Raw genomic sequence first — 26,403 nt, forward strand, 5'->3', positions numbered from 1 at the left:
CTGAAATTTCTGTAAACTGGTAACGTTCAAGTCCATGTTGCAACTGATTACAAGCTAGAGGTAGACAAATGTATGCTTACTCCATTTGAGATTATGTATTAGCGTTTCTCAACAGGAAGCAATGTTGCTAACGAAGTGGTAAATTCAGTGTTAATGAGTGGCTTCACTGTTACCACCTCAGAGGTAAAACCTTACATGCTTCATCCATCTGTTCTGGTGTTAGAGGTTTCAAGAAAGAACAGACGCTTCCCATTTAAAACAAGTTTACTGGTGCCCCTGAACAGCAGGGTGACAAACTATAGTAATCCTGAGTTCTCTTTGAACACACTTTGAGATCTGCATAACTACATAATACTATATCCATTTTACATTATTATTATTACATAGATTAATAATACTGCAAAATGCAGAAAAACTGGAATTTTAAATACTTTGCAATTGCGATTTAACAATTTTTATTTATAAAATGACACCACTTCCACAATTATTGTATTCTTTTGCTTTTTTTTTTTTTTTTTTTGATGCAGTTATTTATTTTTTTTTTATCAGTATATTATTTTTAAGTATAATAGCTGTGACTTTTTGGCAGCATATTGTAAAATACATGGATAAAGATTTTAGGATGAGGCTCTGGAATACAGGCAGGCTGTTCTCCCAAGTAGAATGTAAAGAACCAAACTGACCACACTGGCATGATGTACTTCCTTGCCTGGCATGGTCAGTTTGAAATACGAAAGCATAGAGACAGACAGGATCACCAGGTGTTTTTCATAAAAGGAATCAGTGCAAAGAGAACAGTATACTTTTTAATACAACTACTAAGTAACACAGACACACCCATCAAAAATATGAAATGTTGGGGGTAACACACACTAGACTCCAATCCATATGCTGATGAAGTATCAGGCGCTAGCATGCATAGCCACCCCAATAGCTGTATTTCTCTTACGTCCTCCGACAGTCGCCGCCGCCTCTAAGTCATCTCTGTTGGGTATTGACTTCCGCTCCGCAGGAGTAGCTAGGCATAAAGACTTAGTCAAAAGAACAAAGGCATTTGCATATACACACCCATGGGGGCTGTCCCATCTGGTCAATACCCCCCTGCAGTGACCACTCCCAACTCAGTTTCATTCTACCTAGCGTCAGGAGTAGTTGGGCTGAGACTGTAGCCCCAGCACAGGGAAACCTATCTAATCTTTTTTTTATTTGATTTCTTTTGAAAATGTCAGTTTTTTCTTACTTTACTAGCTGTTTATTTTGTCAGCTTTAGTTCTTCGGAAGAAGATGGATTCATGCGGTGCTGGGATTCGGACTGACCGCCCTGGTTCTCCAGGGCAGAGGGTCAGATGGACCCCCAGCCCGCCATCGAGCGTTCGGCCGTGGTTCGTCCTGGCACTATGAACGACCCATCCCTGCTTGCAGCAGGGATGCAGCCGTGAGGTGGCTACCTCACAGGACACATCTGCGATACTGCAGTGTCATGTCCCTGGCTAACGGCACTCCCTGTCAGATGAGGACAGCGGCTTTCCGTTCATAGAGGCATCCCACGCCATCTGGCACAGGAAAGTACTTCTGTGTGGGGCCTCTGTCGGGGGTGGCAGTCCTGTGTTGCTGTGTGTCCCCCATGTCTGTGCCTGTGTGACTCCCTGATGCGGTCCCTGCGGGGATCGCTTGTGCATGCGCTGCGGTGATGTATGTTTTTGGGGGTCCCTTTCCCTGTGTCACTTCGGTGCTTGTTGGGGGTGCAGACTGTGTGTGTGACGGCCGCGGCGGGGTAAAACCGCGCAGTCCGCCATTTTAGGTATGGGCAGGCATGTTTGGCTTCTCTGCGGGCAATACTACATGCTGTTTTGGCTCCATCCGCCGCCATTTTGCGGTAGCAGAACGATCTTTCCGACCGCATGTCCGGCAGCCATTTTGCCGGAGCCTTCCATGCAATCCTATGGGGCAGCCATTTTCCCTGAGTCATGCAGCCTATAAGTTCAGCCTACTCTGACAGCACTTCCTTTTCCTCTGAAGCAGGACATCGGTGGTAACACTCTGCGGGGCCCTGCAGGTTGTCGCTCTCAATATCTTTCTGTATTGTCGCTTCTGGCTCAGTTTTTTTCTTCTCCTATTTGGGGGTCTTTGTAGCGGTGGGCTGCGCACTCCGCAGCGGTCTTAAAGGGGCAGTACGAACTTTATTGCACTGTTGTTTTGTCACCTTGAGCAATGGATTCTCAGGACAACAAATTCCCCACAGCTCTGGTGGGGGTCCCCAGTTCTCCTGTGGCCCCTCTGGGACCTGATTTGGCCGCTGTAGTGGCGACCTTTGTGTCAAATATGGAAATGCTGATGGCTGAACGTGCTGCTAAAAAGAGGCCCAGATTGTCTCTCTCCTCTGATTCAGATGGTGATATGGCGGCTGCTGCTGCTGCGAGCGTGCCCTTTTTCAGGGTCTCGCTCATCTTCAGACCCACTGGGGTCTGAGGGGGAGGCAGAGGTGGGAAGGGGTTGATACCTCCTCCCCGGGGTCGCCTGAAGGGCGGGCGACCATGTATGAATTGTTTCTGTGAAACACTACATTTGGAGGATGAGCCCAGTCCTCCGGGCACTGTATCCTCTTTTGGGATGCACAGGACCCGCAAGTCGGCGCAGGTTTTTCCCTGCCCAGCTGAGTTTCATTACACTGTAAATAAAATGTGGCGCACGCTAAAACGTCCATTCCTGGTACTTAGTCGGTTCAAATTACTTTATCCCTTTGCACCGGCTACGGTATCACGATGGTGTGTGCCTCCACAGGTAGATCACACTGTGGCCGTGTTAAACAAGGCTACCTTGGTTCCTTCTGAGGATACCCCGGTTTTTTGGGATCCCACGGACCGGCGGTTGGAGTCTCTAGCCCGCCATTCCTATACGTTGGCGGGTTCGTTGCTCAGACCTCTTTTCGCGTCCGTTTTGGTGGCTCAGGCGGTGGCTGACTGGACTAAGGTGCTTAGGAGCAACCTTGTGTCTGATGATGTTCCGCCTGCCCGGCTGGAAATGGTGGATCAAATCCACTAAGGAATCATGTATCTGTGTGATGCGGCCTTAAATGAGGCCCCCTTAGTAGCACGTCTCTCTAGTGTCTCGGTACTTAACCGGCGACTGATATGGCTGAAGAGCTGGTCGGCTGACCAGTCCTCGCAGAAAACAGTTGCTGATTTTCCCTATGCTGGCTCTCGCCTTTTTGGCGAGGCGTTGGATACCCTGGTGAAAGGCATCACGGGGGGCAAGAGCACTTTGCTGCCCCAGAACCAGAAGAACAAGTCCTTTCGTGGCAAGCGGGGTTCTGCGCCTAGATCCACTTAGGGGTCCTTTTGTGCCTTTCGGAACCAATCCAAGGGCAATCCCTTCAAGGCCCAGGGCAGCCAGAAGAAGCCCTGGACGGGTAAGCAGAAGTCAGGCAATGCTGGCTCGGCGGGTCAGTCTGCCTCAGCCTGAAGGGGCGCCCTCACCCATTTCAGGGGTGGGGGGACGTTTGCGCGGTTTCCTCCAACCTTGGCTGCTCCGGATTTCGGACAGGTGGGTTCTGTAAATCATTCGATCGGGGTACAAGATCGAATTCCTTTCCCGGGCCGGCGGACAGATTCTTTCCCTCCAATTTTCATTTGCCTCCGGGGCGTCAGCAGGACCTGCACCAAACGGTGCAGGACCTTCTTGCTCAGGGGGTGATTGTCCCGGTGCCTCATCGGGACAGGTTTTGGGGGTTTTATTCAAATCTGTTCACTGTGCCCAGAAAGGAGGGCAAAGTTGCGTCCTATTCTGGACCTGAAAGCATTGAACCGCTTTGTGCGCGTTCGGAAGTTCCGTATGGAATCTCTCCGTTCGGTGGTGGCCTCCTTGAGTCCAGGGTAATTCCTGGCCTCTATAGACCTGAAGGATGCGTACCTACACATCCCCATTTTCAAGGGTCACCAGAGGTACCTTCGGTTCGCAATAGCGGAGGACCACTATCAGTTTTTGGCGTTACCTTTCGGTCTCGCTTCGGCTCCAAGGGTCTTTACCAAAGTGCTGGCGCCGGTTCTGGGCCTGTTGAGGGCACAGGGCATTGCAGTCTTGGGGTACCTGGGCGATCTCCTTCTCAGATCGAGTGTCAGCCAGGACCTGTTGTGCGATCTGTCCGCCACGGTGCAGATGCTGCAAGAGTTCGGGTGGACCATCAACGTTCAAAAATCAACGTTGGCTCCATCGGTTCGTCGTCCCTATCTGGGGATGATTCTGGACTCTGCTCAGGCAAAGGTGTTTTTGCCGGAGGACAAGCTCTGGACTTTGCGGGACGAGATCAGGTCCCTCAGGGACAATCCCTCCTCGTCACTCAGGGCCTGTATGCGGGGCCTGGGGTTGATGGTTTCGGCCTTCGAGGCGATACCCTTTGCTCAGTTTCACACGCGGGCTCTCCAGGCGGAGAACCTGGCCAGGTGGGACAGACTGCCTCAGTCCCTGGATCTGTGTGTCTCCTTGAGTCATCAGACCAGATTGGCTCTTCTGTGGTGGCTCCAGTCCCAGACAGTGTCGGAAGGCAAGTTCTTCCGTCCGTTGGTGTGGACGGTGATTACCACGGATGCCAGCCTGTCGGGCTGGGGTGGAGTGCTGGGCAACCTGTCTGCCCAGGGCACTTGGTCGGAGGAGGAGTCCTCCCTCCCGATAAATGTGCTGGCGGACGTCTTGGATGCGTTAGTGGCCCCTAGGCATCAGTATCATCTGATGTATGCCTTTCCTCCGATTCAGTTGCTATCCAGGTTCCTTCGCAGGTTAGCCTCGGAACCGCACCTGGTGATGCTGGTGGCACCGGACTGGCCACGCCGGTCCTGGTACGCCGACGTTGTTCACCTGGCAGTGGCGGCTGCCTCTGCGGGAAGATGTCCTGTCTCAGGGTCCGATCTTACATCCTGCTTTACAGTCGCTGGCTTTAACGGCCTGGCTGTTGAGACCCAGGTCCTGAGGGACAGGGGTCTCTCCCCTGAGGTCATCCCTCCCTTGTTAAGGCTAGGAAAACCTCCTCTGGTAAAATCTATTACCGTACCTGGAAGGCTTATTTCGCCTGGTGTGAGTCCAGGGGGTTCTCCCCTCGCTCTTACTCGGTGTCGAGAGTGTTGGTCTTCCTCCAGTCTGGGGTGGACCAGCGCCTGGTGCTGGCCACGATCAAGGGCCAGGTGTCCGCATGGCTATTCTTTTCCAACGCCCTGTGGCATCTCATTCTCTGGTTCGCACCTTCATTCAAGGTGTGCGACATTTGTCTCCTCCCAGGAAGGAGCCCTTACCTCCCTTGGTTCTGTCCGTGTTACAGCGTGCTCCCTTTGAAAACATTCGGGATATATTGTTGCCTCTGCTGTCTAAGAAGGTTGCCTTTTTGGTGGCGATCACTTCGGCTCGCAGGGTGTCGGAACTGGCAGCGTTATCTTGCCGTTCTCCGTACTTGGTGATTCACCCGGATAAGGTGGTCTTGCGTCCGCATCCCTCCTTTCTTCCTAAGGTGCTCTCTGAGTTCCACATTGAGGACATTGTCTTGCCTTCGCTTTGTACGAAGCCTAAGCATCCTAAGGAGGTTGCTCTGCATTCCTTGGATGTTGTCAGGGCGATCAGGGTTTACCTGTCGTCTACAGAATCCTTTTGGAAGACGGATTCACTCTTTGTCCTTCCTGAGGGACCTCGGAAGGGTATGGCTGCGTCCGCAGCGACTATTGCCAAATGGATCAGACAGACATTGAACAGGCTTATGCTTTGAAGGAACGGGTTCCACCCTTCCCTGTTAAGGCACACTCTACCAGATCTGTGAGTGCGTCCTGGGCCTATTGGCATCGGGCCTCGGTGCACACTTTTTCCAAATTCTACAAAGCAGATGTTCTGGCATCCGCTGATGCCTCCTTTGGCCCCAAGGTTCTCAGTGCGGCAGTGCCATGAAGGACCCTTGTTTTTTTATGGGTCCCTGGCTGTTGGTATTTGCTTTCCTGGGCTGTTGCTCCTGTTGAGCATTGTTTTCTGTTGCCCAGAAGGTTCTCTTACGGTGCATGTAAGATTCCTTTCTCTGACGTGGGTACTGCGTTGCCTTTTCTACGGTTGCGTCTCCCACCCCTCATGTCTATACTGCTTTGGGACATCCCAACAGTGATGACTTAGAGGCGGCAGCGACTGTCGGAGGACGTAAGAGAAAACTGAATTTTTGTAAAATCTTACCTGTAAAATTCCTTTCTCTGAGTCCTCCGACAGTCGCCGCCCCGCCCCTCTTTTGGGGTTATGTTCTTATTACCTACTGCTATGCTACCAAACTGAGTTGGGAGTGGTCACTGCAGGGGGGTATTGACCAGATGGGACAGCCCCCATGGGTGTGTATATGCAAATGCCTTTGTTCTTTTGACTAAGTCTTTATGCCTAGCTACTCCTGCGGAGCGGAAGTCAATACCCAACAGTGATGACTTGGAGGCGGCAGCGACTGTCGGAGGACTCGGATAAAGGAATTTTACAGGTAAGATTTTACAAAAATTCTGTTTTTTATATTAAAGTAGTACTAAAAGCTGAGACTTTTTCATGAATATAATAATTTTAAATGCACAATACTGGTAATTTTTTACTTTAAATGTAATTGCAATGCCTGGTATCACATCCAGTCCATCAGCCTCAAGCTTCTGAGTTCAGATGCTGATCTTCCTTTAAAGTGATTGTAAATGTTGGATGTTTTTTTTTTTAACTGCAAACTTGCCATACTTGCACACTCTGTGTAATGGTTTTGCACAGAGCAGCACTGATTCTCCTATTCGGCCCCCCCCCCCCCTCCAATGGCACCTTTTGGCTCCTCCTGCTTTCAAAGCGCCCCTATACGAAGCAGCAAAGTATAGTACTGTATAGTGTCCCTACAGCAAGGTTAAAAAAAAAAAACCCTGCCTTGAGAATCATTTGGTTCCTTCTTTTGCCCAGGACTACATTTCCCCATGAGGCATTGCTAATCACACATTCTCAAGTTCTCTGCCATCTACTGACACGTATGGACGGTGTACTGAGCTGTATGTGTGCTGCACTGTATTTTCTGTTATGTAAACAAATGATGCATGCTGTATGCAGGACAACTAATCGGTTGACCAACTAATCCGCAACAGGTGCAAAAGTGAACTCCTTTCAAAGGGTATACCCTCTTCCTCAGAGCTAGAGACAGAGGGTATACCCCTCCTAAATGCATTTGCTTTTGTGTCTTTTCAGGAAAAAGCCGTAAGGCTATAGGCGTAAAGGTTTTTTTTTTTTAAATCAGTGAAACCTTCATAGTGGCTCTAAACCCTTACATTCACCCAGCGAAGTAACAAGTGACACACAAAGATGAAACAAATCATTCCACATATGATGTACCGGTTTATCTGCAGTCCTCTCTCCTTTACAGACTTCTAAAACACGTTTTACGAAACAAAGCAGGGGACGGGGATCTGGCATTGCACACAGTTCTGAATAATCTGAGCGCTGATTAAAGGGAAGAGACTAAGGTTAAATCTATAAGGGGTGAGTCATACAGGGAGAGACTGTGTGCTTTAGATTCAGGTTAGTACACACTATAGAGAGGGGCTTTGGTCCACATTAAGGTAATCCACAAGGCTCTTGCATACCTTTTTTGTTTATGGTAAAAAAAGACTAAAACTAGCACTGTTCATAAATTGTGCTGCCGAAAACATGCACAGGTAGCAATTGTGCCTGTTAAATGTCTGCGATTGAGCTATCGGACAAAACAGTTCACAGGCAAAATGCACAGAGCCAATCAACGTGTCTCTGAACCTTGTTATTGCATGATATCATGAGGAAGAATTCCTCTAATTTATTTTTAACCACTTCCAGACCGCCCACCGCATAAATACTGCCGCACGGGTTTTCTGAGGCGCACGTGCCACCGAGAGCCAATCCCTGCTGTAAGTGGACACAGCGGGAGCCAATCAGTGGGTTTGACGGCTGCGATGACTGCCGGGACCCGCCGATCGTTTGGTGGAATGACAGAACATCGGTCTGCCTATGTAAACAAGGCAGACCGCTGTTCTGTCAGGGAGGAATAGAAAGATCTTGTGTTTCAGCTAACCTGAAACACAGATCTCTCTCTTCCTCTAGTACAGGGGTATTGAATTAAAATTCATGGAGGTCCAATTAGTAAAATTTTCTTCCAGCAGAGGTCCAGAGTGCATTTTTGTGTAATGACTCGGATTCTTTACATCACAGCCCAGGTGTGCAGGCACGACAGCCCATTCATTTGAATGGGCTGCTGTGTCTACGTTTTCTGCTGGGAAAAAGCCCTGGCACCTTTTTAAAAATGCAGTCACATGGAAACTGCATGGTGAGTTTGCACCATGCAATTTCCATGTGCGGGAAACCACACCTTGTATTTCATTGCGTTTAAGAGTCAATGGTACCCCTGCACGTTTTCTGTGCAGCTGCTTATCCCCCTTCACATCACCACACACAGCACTGTCCCACTTCACATCACCACCCCCTCACACACACACCCCACTGTGTCCCCTTCACATATCACCCCCCACAGCACTGCCCTTTTCACATCACCACCCCCCCCCCCCCCACACACACACACACAGTCACACAGCACTGCCTCCCTTCACATATCACTCCTGCAGCACTGCCCTCTTCATATCCCCCCCCACAGCACTGCCCCCTATACCACACCCCCCCCCCACAGCACTGCCTCCTTCACACATCCCCCCATCAGCACTGTCCCTCTCACATCCCCCCCAACAGCGCTGTCCCCTTCATATATCCCCTCCCCCCAACAGCACTGTCCCCTTCACATATATCCCCCCCCCTTCCAACAGCACTGTCCCCTTCACATAACCCCCCCCCCCCCCAACAGCACTGTCCCCTTCACATATCCCCCCCCCCCCCAACAGCACTGTCCCCTTCACATATCCCCCTCATCAGCACTGTCCCCTTCACGTATCCCCCTCATCAGCACTGTCCCCTTCACGTATCCCCCTCAACAGCACTGTCCCCTTCACGTATCCCCCTCAACAGCACTGTCCCCTTCACGTATCCCCCTCAACAGCACTGTCCCCTTCACGTATCCCCCTCAACAGCACTGTCCCCTTCACGTATCCCCCTCAACAGCACTGTCCCCTTCACGTATCCCCCTCATCAGCACTGTCCCCTTCACGTATCCCCCACAACAGCACTGTCCCCTTCACATATCCCCCCCAACAGCACTGGTCACCTTCACATCCCCCCCAACAGCACTGCCCCCCTGTACATGACCCCTGCTCCCCATCCTTCACAACTTCACAGCCCTGTCCTCCCTTCACTCTCCTACCTTACACAGAGGGGAGAGCAGGAGGCGGGACAATCTTGAACCAAAAGCAGAGCAGCACCGCATGGAGAGAGGCTGAGTGACTCCCAGCCAATCGCCTCCCAACAGCCGATCACCTCCAACGTGAAAAGTGAATTCAGGCAGCTGCCTCTCTCCATTCAATGCCGGTCCCGCCCCAGTTCCAGAACCGGCTATCTGCCCTGCTCTGCTAATGGCAGAGGCAGGGAAGAAAAGCCGCAGCCAAATGGCGTAGCCACGGCAGTCCTGATAGAGCAGCAGCTCGGGCAGCCATTTAGTGATGCCTGCTCTAGTACATCTAGTCACCCTACAGTTAGAAAGCACTCCCTAGGAGCACACTTAACCCCTTGATCACCCCTAGCGTTAACCCCTTCCCTGTCTCTGTCATTTATACAGTAACAGTGCATGTTTATAAGCACTGGTCACTGTATTGGTGTCACTGGTCGCCAAAAAGTGTCAATGTCAGATTTGTCTGCTAAAAATCGCTAATTGCCATCATTACCAGTAAAAAAAATAAAAAGTCCATAAATGTATCCCATAGTTTGTAGACGCTATTACTTCTGCGCAAACCAATCATTATACACTTCTTATTTTGTTTTCCAAAAAATATGTAGCAGAATGCATATTGGCCTAAACTGATGAGAAAATTTAGATTTTCTCTTGCGTCCTCTGACAGTCGTCGCCGCTCTTAATTCATTACGATTGGGTAATGGCTGTGCACTCTAGGAGTAAGCTAGACAGTTATTAAACAGTTAATAACAGGTTTTTTAACAAGACACACCTCTAGGGGGCTGTCCTACAGACATTATCCCTCAGCTACTTCCTGTATCTAATCAGTTTTTCTGCTGCCTAGCTCAGGAGTAGGCTGGGTTTCCCTGGCTGAGACTTTTTATGTTTTCTCTCTACAAAAGTGTTTTCCTTTTAAAAAGATAGTTTATTTTCTCCTTCGCTTAGTTAGTCAGACTTTAGAAGACTACAGCGTTTGCAGAGCTGGGCCTCGCACTGGTTGTTATAGGACCTTACGGAATCCCAGCCTGCCACCGAGCGTTAGCAGGTTATTGGTACGCCCAGGCCTCGCAAACGACAGTGTCCCTGGCGTCGGGGATAAGCCTGCAAAGTTGCTATCTAAGCTGGGATGTCTCAACTGCGGTACGCTAGCGTCCCCTTTGGCTGACGGCACCCCCACTCAGGGTGGGAGGTTTCCTGCCGCAGAGCGGTGCCCACGTTCGCTGGACCTGTGGGTACCATGACTATCCCTCTGTCTCTGAACGATGTTTGTTGGGGTGTGTGTGGGCCCTCTGGGGATGACAGTTCAGGTAAGGGTTCTGTGATATCACCCTCATGGCTGTAGGTGCGGCTCCTGTGTGTCCCTTCCCTGTTCCTGCGGGGGCGCTGTTGCGGTTTGACCGCGGTGTGGGGGATGCGGGGGTCTCCTATGTCCCAGGGGTGCACGTGTTGGTCTGTGGGGGCCAGTGCATGGTGTTTTGGGGCGCAATTGGTGCTAATCCGCGCAGCTGCCATTTTGGGTGTAGGCAGGCTGTTTGGCCTCAGTGTGGGCAGCAGCCATTTTTCGGTCATCCTTTTGGCGCTGATCGGGTGCCATCTTTAGTATGGGCATGATGTCTTTTGTGGGCAGCGGCCATTTTCCCAGGGCTTTTCTCCCATAGACTTCTATTTTCTTCCATTTTCTTGTGGCTCAGGGCTGGCTTTGCCTCTAGGGGCGTGAGGTCACTTCCTCTTCCTTCCCTTCAGATCCTCAGCAGCACGCAAGTTTAACACACTGTGGGGGGCTTTTTTACTGGTTTCTCTGGCCTGGATTCCTGCTAGCACTCATTTTTACAGACTCCTGTAGCAAGGGACAAGGTCTCCATTTGCGGTGGGGGCAGTGGGAATCGCCGATTTTTAAGGGCCAGCGTCGCTTAAATTGTGTGTTGCTATTATGGAGTCCCAGGATAGCAAATTCCCCACAGACCTGGTGGGTGGTTCAGGTATTCATGAATCCGCTTCCATAAGTCTATCTGTTGCACTTGCGACTTTAGCGTCAAAAGTGAATTTGCTGATGTCTGACCGGTTTTCTAAAAAAACGGCTTATGCCCTCTGTCTTCTGATTCAGAGCCAGATTTGGTTGCTACGCACAACATCCCCCCTGAGGGGGGTCCCTGTCCTATCAGTCGGATGTGGAGGAGGAGGATTCGTCCTCTGGGTCAGCGCGGGACCGCGCTGCGGTGGACGCGCTTATCAGCTCTGTTAAGGACACAGTAAATTTGGATGATGAGCCCCCCCTGTCGGGTAAGCGTGTTTTCTTCGGTACCCGCAAAGCCCAAAAATCGGGTCAGGTTTTTCCTTGTCCCGAGGATTTTCACGAAACAGTGAATGACCAATGGCGCCTTATCAAACATATGTTTGTGGTGCCCAAGAGATTTCAGTACCGCTATCCTTTTGCGGATCCTGTGGATTCTCGCTGGACTGTGGCTCCTGAGGTGGACCACACTGTTTCCAGGTTAAATAAAGTCACTTTAATGCCCATGGGGGATTCTACGGTGTTTAAGGACCCGGCGGATAGGGGGGTGGAGACAAGGCCCCCTTAGTCGCACGGTGGTCGCGGTTGCAATCCGCCGCATTACTTTGTTGAATAGCTGGTCGGCCGACCAGTCTTTCAAAAAAAAGACTGACATCCCTTATGCAGGGAGTCGTCTTTTTGGGGACTCTCTGGATGAACTGATCACAGGGCTCGCTGGGGGTAAGAGCACTCCTTTGCCCCAGGTGGCTATGGGAAAATCGTCCCGCGCCAAGCGGGGTCCCTCTTTTAAACCAAACCAGGGGTCCTTTCGTAAGCCTGAGATCAGTTCACTTGGTTCGGCATCACAATCCACCTCTTCATGAAGGGACACCCTCATCCGTACCAGGGGTGAGGGGACATCGGAGTGGTTCCAAGAACCTCGGTTGTACTAGATTCAGGATAGGTGGGTTCACAAGCTGATTCGCTCGGGATGCAAGCTCGAGTTTTCGATCCTTCCCTGCAGACAGGTTCTTTCTATCAAACCTCAGGTTGTCCTCAGACCGCCTCGAAGGTCTCCGTGGGGCGGGGCAAGTCATGCTCGCCCAGGGAGTCCTTATACAAGTACCTGTGCAGGACAGGTTTCGGGGTTTTTACTCCAACCTATTCACTGTCCCCAGAAAAGAGGGGAAAGTGCGTCCTATTCTGGATCTGACATCCCTACACTGCTAGGTGTGGGTGCAGAATTTCAGAATGGAATCTATCAGATCCGTGGTGGTGTCATGGAGTCCAGGGGACTTTCTAGTCTCCATCGACTTGCAGGATGCATATCTCCACATCCCTATTTTCAAGGGTCACCAGGGATATCTCCGCTTCATAGTAGCGGGGGAGCATTCTCCGTTTGTGGCGTTGCCCTTCGGCTCCCAGAGTCTTCACCAAAGTTTTGGCCCCTGTATTAGCTTTAATGCGTTTAAAGGGGATTTCCGTCCTTGGTTGTCTGGACAACCTCTGGTTAGGGTCCTGCTCAGTTGCAACCATGTCACAGGATCTGTCAATGACATTCCAAATGCTTCAGGAGTTTGGGTGGACCGTGAACTTCCAACAATCGACTCTGACACCGTCCGTGCATATTCAGTATCTGGGCATGATCCAGGACTCTGCCTGGGCTCTGGTGTTTCTACCGGAGGACTAACTTCAGGTTCTACAGGAAGAGGTCAAGTCCTTCAGAGACAGGGATCTCTCCTCCCTGCGGACCCGTATGCAGTCGCTGGGTCTGATGGTGTCGGCCTTCGAAGCCGTTCCGTTTGCTCAATTTCACACCAGATCTCTACAAGCAGAGATCTTGGCCAGATGGGACAGGACTCCTCAGTCCTTGGACATGTGAATTTTTTTCTCAGTCATCAAGTGAGACTAGACCTCTTGTGGTGGCTCCAATCGCCAGCCTTGACTCAGGGCCGGTCAGTCCGGCCTCTGTTATGGACAGTGGTAACCACAGATGCCAGCCTTTTTGGGCTGGGGTGCAATACTGGGCAGGTTTGTCTGCCCAAGGTTGGTGGTCCATGGGGAGGCCTCACTCCCACTGACCGTGTTGGAACTTCGAGCGACAAAGCTTTGCTTGTTCCGGTGGACTTCCCGACTTCGGGGCTGTCTGGTCCAAGTACAGACGGATAAGGCCACGGCAGTGGCTTACATCAATCACCAAGGGGGCACCAGAAGTGCCCGGGCGCCCTTAGAGGTGCATGAGATTCAAAATTGGGCCGAAATGCATGTCCCGGCAATTTCTGCAGTTCACATTCTGGTGTGGGAAATTGGCAGGCGGACTGCCTGAGCCTGGGAGAATGGTCCCTACATCCAGAAGTATTCCGGCTCCTTTGTATCCGGTGGGGGACTCCGGACGTGGATCTGTTTACGTCCCGTCCAAACAACAAACTGACAAAAGTTTGTGTCCAGAACACACGATCCTCTGGCGGACGCCACGGACGCGTTGGTGATTCCTTGGCATCAGTATCGCCTGATGTATGCCTTCCGTCCGATTCAACTGGTATCAAGGGTCCTTCTCCGAGTGGCGTCAGAACAAATCTCGGTGGTTCTGGTGGCCCCAGACTGGCCACGTCGGTCGTGGTGCGCAGACATCATATCATACAAATGGCCTTCGAACCTCCTTGGCACTACCATTGCGATACGATTTTCTGTCTCAAGGGCGGATCTTCCATCCTGCTTTACGGTCACTGGCTTTACCGGCGTGGCTGTTGAAAGCCACATCCTGAGGGATGGGGGTCTTCCGACTGCGGTCATCCCTGCATTGCTGAAGGCTCGGAAAGCGGTTTCCGGGACGATTTATCATCGCACCTGAAAAACCTATTTTGCTTGGTGTGATTTGTGGGGTTTTCACCCGCCTGCCTTCTCAGTAGCGAAGGTCTCAGTAGCGTCTCAGAATCTGTTTCGCACTTTCATTCAGGGGGTGCGTCATTTGGCTCCCCCAAGGAAGGCTCCTTGGGTCTTGCATTTGGTGTCAGTTTTGCAACGACCTCCCTTTAAGGACGTCAGAGATATTCCTCTGCCTGTTTTATCCCAGAAGGTTGCCTTCTTGGTCGCTATCACATCTGCTCGCAGTGTCCGAGATGGCAGCTTTGTCTTTCCGTTCACCTTACCTGGTGCTACATGCGACTAAACTAGTCGTTTTTTGCCCAAGGGGGGTCTCTTCCTTCCACCTTAATGCAGATATTGTTCTGCCTTCGCTCTGTGCTAAGCCTGAGCATCCTAAAGAAGTGGCATTCTTTAGCTGGGGTATGGGCTATTAGGTTTTACCTATCTGTCACGGAGTCTATCAGAAAATCTGATTCCTTGTTTGTTCTTCCTGAGGGAACTCGGAAGGGCTTAGCTGCATCCGCAGCGACCATTTCAAAATGGATCAGACAGATTGTGGTTCAGGCCTATTCCATTAAGGGTCAGGTTCCTCCTTTCCCTGTAAAGGCTGATTCCACTCGGGCCATCGGTACCTCTTGGGCTTTTTGCCATCAGGCTTCTGTGGCTCAGGTGCGTAAGGCGGCGACTTGGTCGTCTGTGCACACCTTTGCAAAGTTTTACAAACCTGATGTTTTGGCATCCTCGGATGCTTCTTTTGGCTGCAAATTTTGTAAGTGCGGCAGTTGTTTGAAGAGTTTTTGGCTCTTCTTTGGTTTTTTTGTGGTCCTGTTTTTTTTCCAGTTCCTTTTTTAAGGGCAATGTTTTTTTGCCTGGGGTGGCCTTCGTTACCTCTTGATGGTTGCGTTTTTTCCCCACCCCTCACACCTTGGTACTGCTTTGGGACATCCCTATCGTAATGAATTAAGAGCGGCGACGACTGTCGGAGGACGTAAGAGAAAATAGAATTTTTGTAAAATCTTACCGTAAAATTATTTTCTCTGAGTCCTCTGACAGTCGTCGCCCCTGCCCCTCTGGTGTCTATTTTTATAGATATGGGGTTGTATTTGCCTTGTGGTACTGCTTGCTACAAAACTGATTAGATACAGGAAGTAGCTGAGGGATAATCTGTAGGACAGACCCCTAGAGGTGTGTCTGGTTAAAAAACCTGTTAACTGTTTAATAACTGCCTAGTTTACTCCTAGAGTGCACAGCCATTACCCAATTTATAATGAATTAAGAGCGGCGACAACTGTCAGAGGACTCCGAGAAAAGAATTTTACGGTAAGATTTTACAAAAATTCCAATTTTTTTTTTTATTCTATTGGGAATGTTGTTTTTTTACATTTTTTTTTTTTTCTTTTGTTTATAGCGCAAAAAATAAAAATCCCAGAGATGATCAAATGCCACCAACAGAAATCTATTTGTGGGTGGGGGGGGGGAATGATTTTATTAAGGTACAGTGACGCAGTGCCATTTTGCAAAAAATGGCCTGGTCATTAGGGGGGTAAAACCTTCTGAAGCTGAAGTGGTTAATCAAGTTTGTTAAGGAAAAACCTGCTTTAACTACTTCAATACAGGGCACTTTCACCCGTTTCTTGCCCAGTCCAATTTTCAGCTTTTTGCGCTGTCACACTTTAAAAGACAATTGCGTGGTCATGCAACACTGTACCTAAATGAAATTTTGCTTTTTTTTTTTTTTTTTGAGACAGCTTTGGACACAGCTGGTCACATGGTAAAGAGCGTACGTCAGCAAGACACAACACACTACCGATCGCTCACGAGCGGCTTGTTCAAAAGGACATCATATGACTTCCAGTCAGAACGGGAGAGCCTCTGCCCAGCCCTCATTTTGCTATAGGACGGCTGGGATGTAATTATAAATGCTCTTCTTTCAGGAAAATACACGTGGCGGTCACTAAAACAAAAAGGGCACATCAGCAATAGAAATTGTGAGTTCTAACCCTTTACTCAACTAAAATTCATATGTCCGAGTCCATTTCTGCACAGTATCCCATAACGCTTTGTCATAAAGGAAGTGAAGGGAAGTTCAAGTGAGAAAAGATGCCAATAAAAACCTGATGAGGGGGATCTAAGAAGTTCATTCTCTTTTATAACCAGATCGTTTTTTATTGTTGTTCGGCCTTAAAGTCTTTCTTTAAAATACCATTCCAATTCAGTTTGTATTTAAGGATCTGGCAACTTAGTAAAGTTAGATTTACACCATAAATGTTAACTGATTGTATACCCACTTTTGTAAACCGTGTGACATGTTGAAGGGAAGAGCAATCATTCTGGTGAATCAAGAGTGGATATCATTTTTAATTTTCCTGCTTTCTGGAAAATCCGTTTATGGTCCGTTAAGTAAATGGCTCACTAAACTGTGTTTATGTTGATATGATCATGCTCCCTTTCTTCTTCAAAGGAATCAAGAAGTCTTTTTTGCATGGGTTTCAGTGAGCTCAATGACCGCCTTTTCCAACTTGTGATGTAGGTATTATGCGATGTGTATAAAGTTAAAGGATAACCTTTTTCTCATAAAATTTCACTAGAGTTTTGGGACAACAGATGCATGTATCCGGCACACTGCTTGAAATAATTGATAAGTGATTGCACGTTTTGTCAGTTTTGTTATGTTTAGTACTAAGATGTACTGGAGGGTTATTTTTAACATTTCTAAGATGCTTTGTTCCTATTGTTTCAAAGAAATAATATATACTTTAACCTTTTCTCTTTTTTTTTTTTTTAGAGATTGTTTAATGGGAAGAAAAACAGTATGGAGGAGTCCCAAATAAGTGCTGAAAGTACTGATGCTAATGAGTTCCTCAAAGAGGACACCAATTTCAACTCTGTTGAGGATAATGTAATATATAAGAGAGTACAAGTCTCTGAACCATCTCTTCAGAAAAATAGTTCATTGACTGTGCCGGAGGAACTATTAAGGGACAGGTCTGAGAAAGCCTTAAGTAAAATCCAGGGTTCTCTTTTAATACATGAAGGTGCTACTACTGTCTCTAGTGAAAATCCTGTCTTGCCTAAAGAAAATATTAATGGACCAGTTTCCTACTCCTCAAATAAAACTTCCATCCTGAATACAGACAGTGTTTCCATGTCCACAGACCACCTTTTGAGTCTGCAAACAAATTTGTGTTCGGCTTCAACCGTAGTTTATGATCTAAATCAACCTACAAAGAACTCTGTACAGATGTCAGGTCAGCAAGTTTTATTCTTGATACCTGATGTAGCACATGCCAAGAAAGAAACCCATTCCAACCTTAAACATCCTACCTCCTGTTCAGTTGGTTGTGAAACATCTAATGGGAATAATGCCAGATTGGATAGCACTTTAGTAGGGCTCATAGATGAGTGCAATGATAGAAAAAAGTTACCTGTGAATGAGATACAAAATCAGATGGAAAGTTACTCTATTGCCGTTGATTCTGTAGGAGCAAACAATGCTAATTTCAGTCCTGAGAGGGACTCGGTAAATAATGAAAAAACTGAGGAGTCAGAGAAGAACTGTGTTGTAAGGGTACAAAAAAAGCGTAAGCGAAAAATGGATGGTAGTAAAATAACGCGTTGCTATTCCGAAGATGCTTATAATGATGTAAATATTTCCAAGAAATCAAAGCTATTAAATTTAGATATGATGGAACAGAGTGATGAAGAGCAAGTGATAGCTCCGCACAAGTATGCTTTAATGAAGATCAAGTCTGAATCTTCTCTTGATGACACGGAAGAACATCTTCCAAAAGAAGCTATAGAGGCATTCAGTCATTATATTTATAGCCCTGTTTGTGATTATTCTGAAGAAACTTCACCTGTTCACGTCGACCCATTCTTTTCCAGTGATGTACAAAGTTGTGAGTCCCAGTCACCACCAACATGTACTAGTGATCAAGAGCCATCATTTTACCCCTGCACAAAGTGTAATGTGAATTTTAGGGAGAAGAAACACCTTCACAGGCACATGATGTATCACCTGGATGGGAATAATCACTTTCGACACCTTAATGTTCCAAGGCCATATGCTTGTAAAGAGTGTGGGCGAACTTTTAGGGACCGAAATTCACTTCTTAAGCATATGATTATTCACCAGGAACGACGGCAGAAACTGATGGAGGAGATTCGTGAACTCAAAGAGCTTCAAGATGAAGGTAGAAGTGCCCGTCTGCAGTGCCCACAATGTGTGTTTGGAACCAACTGCCCAAAGACTTTTGTGCAGCATGCCAAAACCCATGAAAAAGACAAGCGATATTACTGTTGCGAAGAGTGCAACTTCATGGCTGTTACTGAAAATGAATTGGAGTGTCATAGAGGTATTGCTCACGGGGCAGTTATAAAATGTTCCGTTTTAACGTCTGATCTACCCCAAAGGAAGTATCAGAAAAAGACCTTGAAAAATTCGTATTTCCTTTCATCTAAAAAACCTACAACTTTTATCTGTAAGATGTGTTCATTTACTGCACCAACCCGTTATATTTTAAAAAAGCACATTGAATATGTACATCCATCATCTACCTTAGACCAGTTTAATGGTCCCCTTGTAATTAAACAAGAACGTTTTTCAGACAATGAACTTGAATCTGAGAGTAAAGAGTTTGCGAAACAGCCCCCTTTTCCAAAGAATTCTGTCCTAAAGCAAGACATGAAGAGACCGTATGGTGGATCTATTGGTCAAAGTAACAGTTTTACAAAGTTGTATAGAAAACATAAGATACAAAAAGCTCGAAAAAGTGCTGCTCAGTCTGTTGTCAGTGGTCCTTCAATTTCCCCAAATAAATCTTTACTTTTCACTAGCAATGACCAAAAACATAGGTACTTTAAAATGAAACAAAAGCATGCAAGGATAAATCATGCCTACATATATAATCAGAAGTGGGATGGCTACAAAACCTTGAAAAAATCGCACATCTTCCCACTGAATTTAAAAAAGGAAGAGGGTAATTCTTCACTTCAGCTTTCAAGTTCACCAGATCTTCAGGAAGAATGCCTAATTATGGATCCTCATAACCGTCACCCAGGTAGACTAGTTGGCTTCAAAGACAGGGTAGCAGTCAAAAGGGTACGGCGAGCAGACCTGGAAAGACCAGTGACTGAAGAAGATATGGATAGTTATCCAGATTTCCTTCAAAAGGTGACTTATGTTGTACTCAAAAAACTTGACCCGTCTGATAAAAAGGATGATTATGATTCCTGGGACAATAGTGAGCTTTGCAGTTACAACACAGAATCACCAGATGATGCATACAACAGTCCACCAAAAAAAGCAGTTTACCCAATTTTTAAAGACAAAACTGAAGACCACCAGCTCAATGAAGACCAGGGCTTGCATTACAATAATAACGATGGCTATTACTTTGAGTACTATGAAGATGGTGAGGGAGATGGTTACATGCAAGAAATGTCTGATGTTGATTTGGAAAATGCAGAATCTGCATTGCCAGGCCACAGTTCTATATTCCACTGGAGTGATTTAGCTCTTGAAAAGAAGTCTTGTCCATACTGTCCTGCAACCTTTGAAACAGGTGTTGGGTTATCAAATCATGTTCGCGGACATTTGCACAGAGCTGGACTAACTTATGAAGCTCGCCATGTGGTGTCTCCAGAGCAAATTGCATCAAGTGATAAAATGCAGCACTTCAGGAGGACAGGAACGCCAACAAAGCGTGTAAGGAAAGGTGGGTACTTTTCTTTTTTTTTTTTAAGTAAAGCTCATTGCTTATTTCACTGTGATAAAATATAAATGTGTATTTTCTTGAATTTTATATTACATAGCGCTTAAACTTTAGAGCATGCTACAGATTTAACTGTAAAGAAGTGACATTCACAATCTTGTAATCTTTGCCTTAAAAGTGGCCAATTTGTTTGAGAAGACCTTACAGTGGACCAAAGAGAATTAATGGGTTTGAAGCGGCTATATATGTTTATATTAATCCTACTTGTTGCACTTTTTAAAAAAAACTTAAATTTCCTCACCTTATTAGGAAAAAAAGAAAACAAACTGACCTTCAATAACGATGTATCCTTTATATTTGTAATTGAGAGCAACAGTTAAACTAAACTATATTTGTTTTAGGTGATCAACATGTATACAAATAATAGCTATACTGTCAAGCTGGAGTGTATAACATATGTGCCTTGAGGTTTTAAAGGATAAGTTCAGCTTTTAAAAAAAATAAATGCACATCTTTTTGCAGGTTAACAAATGTGCATTTATTATTTTTATCACTAGGAGCCTGGAAAGTATTGCACCCACGATCTGCAGATCGCAGGTGCTATGCAGGACTCCTGCAGACTGTCAGTGTAAGCCAGGGCTCGACAAATCCCAGGCGCCAGGTCGCCATTGCTACTAGAAACTGCACCCTGGTGCCTTTTTTTTTTTTTTGACCGGTTTTTTCAGTGACCGGTGCCTCTGCTACAGAGTGAGCTGTGGGGCTTTGACTAGGAAGGTGGAGGCGGCCCGGGCCTCGTAGACCCTCCGGACATAGAGCACTGCTTGGCAGCGCAGCAGCCACTGACTCAGTGGAAGGAGTGAGCAGCCAGCAGAGTGAAGTCCAGCTGCGGATCCCCGGCGGCCTATCATTCCAACTACTGCTGCCACCCTCTTCCAGGGTAGTGCTGGAGGCAGCTCGGCTCATGAAGGCGGCGACCTGGCTCAGGAACAAATGGGATCTGGAGATGCTGGTTTCCCAGCACTAGAGAGCCCTGCTCCTCTGGCTGGAGGAGATGCTGGGCTTGGGAGAAGAGGTGCTGAGCCGGGAGCAGTTCATAGAAATGCTGGAGAGCCTGGAAGAGTGAGAGGAGGTAATCTCCTGCCTGCTAGCATGTCCAGTCCAGGCATGCACTGCACACAGCAAATTGTTTTTTATATATAGGGACATAACTCTGCCTTTTTATATCAGAAGGTTGCCTTTTTGGTGGCTATTACTTCTGCTCGCAGAGTATCTGAATTGGCGGCGCTTTCCTGTCTGCCTTATTTGGTCGTCCACAGAGATAAAGGAGTTCTCCGACCTAATCCGTTTTTTCTTCCTACGGTGGTGTCTGAATTCAATTTAGATGAAGACATTGTTTTGCCTTCACTCCCAAGTCCTATTTATAAGACTAAGCATCCCAAGGAAATTGCCTTGCACTCCCTGGATGTGGTTCAGGCGATCAGGGTTTACCGGTTGGCCACAGAGTCTTTCTTTTTTTTTTTTTTGTCCTTCGGGATCTCGTAAGGGTTTGTCTGCGTCTGCTGCGACTATATGCAGATGGATTAGGCAGACGGTTGTACACGCTTATTCATTGAAGCGTCAGGTTCCGCATTTCCCTGTGACAGCGCGTCCTACCAGATCGCTGAGTGCCTTTTTGGGATTTTCATCATCGAGCCTCTGTTGCACAAGTGTGTAAGGAAGTGACTTGGTCGTCCGTGCATACTTTTACAAAATTCTACAAGGTAGATTTGTTGGCATCTTCGGATGCATCCTTTGCCCGCAAGGTTTTACAGGCTGCTGTTTAACCTTAAGAGACCGGTTTTTCTCTTTCAGGGGTTTATATTTGCTTTCTATGGGTAAGCTCCTGTTGTTCCTGGTAAAGCTTTGTTACCCAGTTGGCTACATTTAGCCTTTGGAAAACGTTACCCGTTTTTTTTTTTTTTTGGTTTGTGTTCTTTCCACTCCTCCATGCCTACACTGCTTTGGGACATCCCTATGGTATGAGAAGCAATAAGAGCTGTGTCTGTCAATAGACGATAGAGAAAACAGTATTTTTGTAAGAACTTGACAGAAAATCCTTCTCTGAAGTCAATTGACAGACGCAGCACCTGCCCCTCTGTTATGGGGATGGTTTGTCGTGTTTATTTTTTTTTTTTTTTTTTCACTGCTTGCTACGAAACTGGCTTGTGGCAGAGTGTGTGTGGGCTTATGCCATGAAGGACAGCCCCTGTAGGCGTGTCAGTGAATTTTTTTCACTGCCTAGTGCTACTCCTGTAGGGGAAGCATAACCCTATGGTATAAGAAGCATAAGAGCTGCGTCTGTCAATGGACTTCAGAGAAAAGGATTTTACGGTAAGTACTTACAAAAGTCCAGTTTTCTCTGATGTTCATTGACAGACACAGCACCCACTCCTCTGTGGAGTTGGCTTTCTTCTGATACTGAGTGCCCATAGTTCAGAGTGGGTGTATACCCCTTGGGACTGCCCATAGGCGTAGTCAAGCTTTTTCCTGCCTAGTGTCCTACTCCTGTAGGGGACAGTATAACCCAATGGTTAAGAAGAATGAGGAGCTTTGTCCATCAATGAACGAAAGAGAAATGGATTTTACGGTAAGTCAAAAATTTAATTTCTCTTACGTCCTCTTGACAGTCGCCGCCCACTCATTCAATCTGCACGTCTGCGTATTGGCCTTCTCCACAGGAGTAAGCTAGGCAGAAGATTTTGTTAGAATAATCACAAGAATAATCACAAAACCTTTGTATAGACACACCTACAGGGGGCTGTCCCTCTGGTCAATACCCCCAGCTAGCTTCATTCCCAATTCAGTTTTCTGCTGCCTAGCTTAGGAGTAGGCTGGCTTTCCCTGGCTGTGGCTTCGATCCAGGCTTTTCTCTTCTTTTTATGTTTCTCTCTGAAAAAGTATTTTTTCTTTTAAAGATAGCTTTTATTTTCTCCTATTTGCTTAGTCGGACTTTAGAAGACTACAGCATTTGCAGAGCTGGGACTCGCACTTGTTATTCTAGAGCCTTACGGACTCCCAGCCTGCCATCGAGCGTTAGCAGGTTATTGGTACGCCCAGGCCTCGCAAACGACAATGTCCCTGACTACAGGAATAAGCCTGCGAAGTTGCTATCTTCGCTGGGATGTCTCATCCGCGGTACGCCCGCGTGTTGCCAGCGTCCCTTTCGGCTGACGGCATCCCCACTCAGGGTGGGAGGTTTCCTGTCGCAGAGCGATGCCCACGTTCGCTGGACCGGTGAGTACCCTGCTACCCCTCTGTCTTTGACCATGTTTGTCGGGGTGTGTATGTGGGCCCTCTGTTTTGGGGATGACAGTTCAGTATGGATTCTGTGATGTCCCCCTCGTGGCTGTGGGTACGGTTCCTGTGTGTCCCTTCCCGGTCCCTGCGGGGACGCTGTCGCAGTTTAACCGCAGTATGGGGGGGTGCGTGGGTCTCCTATGTCCCTAGGGTGCCTGTGGTACTCTGTGGGGGACAGTGCATGGTGTTTTGGGGCCGCAATTAGCGCTAAACCGCGCAGCCGCCATTTTGGGTGTGGGCAGGCTGTTCAGCCCCATTCTGTCATCCTTTTGGCGCCCATCCGGCGCCATCTTTAGTGTGGGCATGATGTCCTTTGTGGGCAGCAGCCATTTTCCCAGGGCTTTCTCTCCATTGACTTCTATTGGCAACCATTTTCTTGTGGCTCAGGGCTGGCTTTGCCTCTAGGGGCGTGAGGTCACTTCCTCCTTCTTTCCTTCAGATCCTCAGCAGCGCAGGCAAGTATAACACACTGTGGGGGGCTTTTTACTGTTTTCTCTGACCTGAATTTCTGCTAGCACTCATTTTTACAGATTCCTGTAGCAAGGGACAAGGGCTCCATTTGCGGTGCAGGTTTGCGGTGGGACCGCGGGAATCACAGATTTAAAGGGCCAGCGTCATTTAAATTGATATTGCTATTATGGAGTCCCAGGATAGCAAATTCCCCCCCAGATCTGGTGGAGGGTTCAGGTACTCGCTAACTGCTGCACTTGCGACTTTAGCGTCAAAAGTGGATTTGCTGATGTCTGACCGGGTTTCTAAGAAAAGGCCTATGCCCTCTGTCTTCTGATTCAAAGCCAGATTTGGTTGCCACGGACAACGTCCCCCCTGAGGTGTCTCAGTCCTCTGTCGGATGTGGAGGAGGAGGATTCGTCCTCAGGGTCAGCGCGGGACCGCGCTGCGGTGGACGCACTGACCAGCTCTGTTAAGGAAACGTTGAATTTGGATGATGAGCCCCACCTGTCGGGTAAGCGGTCTTCCTTTGGGACCCGCAAGGCCCAAAAGTCGGGTCAGGTTTTTCCTTGTCCGGAGGAGTTTCACGAAACCGTGAATGACCAATGGCGCCGTATCAAACATAATTTTGTGGTGCCCAAGCGATTTCAGTACCGTTATCCCTTTGCGGATCCGGTGGATTCTCGCTGGACTGCGGCTCCTAAGGTGGACCACACTGTGTCCAGTTTAAATAAAGCCACTTTAATGCCCGTGGAGGATTCCCCGGTCTTTAACTACCTCCCACCCGGGCCATTGTAAATATACGGCGGGGTGGGAGTCTCGTCCTTCTGAATGGACGTTCCGGAACGTCCTTCAGAAGGAGAGAGATCGCGCCGCCGCGGGCACGCGCAGCGGCGCGATCTCGATGTGCCTGTGTCCCTCGGACACAGAGCAACATCATTCGGCAGGAGGGCCCTGTGATTGGCCCTCCTGATCACATGACGGCTGTGTCCAATCACAGCCGTCATGTAATGTAAATAGAGCCGTTGTAACGGCTTCGATCTCTTCTCCTCCTGACAGATCCTGTCAGTGAGGAGAAGAGAAGAGGATCGGTGCTGCTGCGGGGGTGATCAGTGAGTATTTCTAATTACTCACTGATCACAGGGGGGGTCTGTGCTGGTAATCAGATGATTGATTACCAGTGCAGCCTTGGGGGGGGGGGTGCCACTAAGCCACCAGGGATGCCCACCCATGACCACCAGGGATGCCCACCATGGCCACCAGGGATGGCAAGCAGGGCTCAGAGAGCCCACCAGTGCCCTCCCTATCAGTGTTGCCCACCAATGCCATCTATCAGTGCTGCCCACCAGTGCCGTTATTGCCATCTATCAGTGCCGCCCACCAGTGCCCATTACTGCCCACCAGTGCCGATCAGTGCCGATCATTGCCGCCCAACAGTGCCACCTATCAGTGCCCATCAGTGCCGCCAATCAGTGCCCACCAATGCTGCATATCAGTGCTATCTATCAGTGCCACATATCAGTGCCCATCAGTGCTGCATATCAGTGCTACCTATCAGTGCTGCATATCAGTTCCACCCCATCAGTGCCACCCCATCAGTGTCTCCCAGTGCGGCATCATCAGTGCAGGAAAAAACTTATCTATTCACAAAATTTTATAACCTAAACAAAAAAACTTTTATTTTTTTTCAAAATTTTCAGTCTTTTTTTATTTGTGCACCAAAAAAGAAAAAACCTGACGGTGATCAAATACCACCAAAAGAAAGCTCTATTTGTGGGGGAAAAATGACACAAATTTGGTTTAGGTACAGTGTTGCATGACCGCGCAATTGTCATTCAAATTGCAACAGCGCTAAAAGCTGAAAATTGGTCTGGGAAGGAAGGGGGTTTAAGTGCCCAGTATTGAGGTAGTTAAAGACCCGGCGGATAGGCGGGTGAAGACACTTTCCCGCCACATCTATCTGGTGGCGGGGTCCTTGCTGAAGCCCGTATTTGCTTCGGTCATGGTCTCTCAAGCTGTGGTTGAGTGGGCAAAGACGCTTAAGCGCACTCTCATTGCTGAATCCGCCTCTTCGGCTGCACTGGAGATGATGGATCAAATGGGCCTGGCCGTGTTGTACCTGTGTGACGCAGCCTTGGACGAGGCCCCATTAGTCGCACGTCTGTCGGCGGTCGCTATCCGCCGTATTACTTGGTTGAAGAGTTGGTCGGCCGACCAGTCTTCAAAGAAGACGGTGACTGACATCCCTTTTGTGGGAAGTCGTCTTTTTGGGGACTCTCTGGATGAACTGATCAAAGGGCTCACTGGGGGTAAGAGCACTCTTTTTTTTACCCCAGGTGACTAGGTGAAAATCATCCCGCGCCAAGCGGGGTCCCTTCTTTAAGCCTAATCAGGGGTGCTTTCGTGCCTTCAAGACGCAGGATAAAGGCAAGTCCTTCAAGGCCTCTGGTAGCCAGAAGAAGCCTTGGGCGGTTAAGTCCAAGGGCGGCAACGCTGGCACAGCGGTCCAGTCCACTTCGTCCTGAAGGGACGCCCTCACCCGTCTCTGGGGTGGGGGGACGTCTGCGTTGTTTTCCAGAACCCTGGCTGTCCAAAGTTCGCGACAGGTGGGTTCAAGAACTCATTTGTTCAGGGTACAAGATCGAGTTTCGGTCTCGCCCCGCAGACAGATTCTTTCCATCAAATCTTCATTTAACTCCCGATCATTTTTGGGATCTCCGCCG

The 26,403-nt window shown here is 48.2% G+C and overlaps 1 protein-coding gene across 1 annotated transcript in view; it reads left to right on the forward strand.

Annotated features, from left to right (window-relative positions):
- Positions 1–16,969: 16,969 nt before the first annotated feature.
- ZNF644 (zinc finger protein 644) overlaps positions 16,970–26,403 on the forward strand; it is a 49,513-nt gene continuing 40,079 nt past the window's right edge. Inside the window, exon 1 of the mRNA XM_082266016.1 lies at positions 16,970–19,897. Coding sequence (XP_082122142.1) covers positions 16,993–19,897 — 2,905 coding nt within the window. The 5' untranslated portion in view covers positions 16,970–16,992. The remainder of the gene's footprint in view (positions 19,898–26,403) is intronic.

Source organism: Pelophylax lessonae (genome assembly GCF_965119305.1).
Source record: "Pelophylax lessonae genome assembly, chromosome: 8".
NCBI lineage: Eukaryota > Metazoa > Chordata > Amphibia > Anura > Ranidae > Pelophylax > Pelophylax lessonae.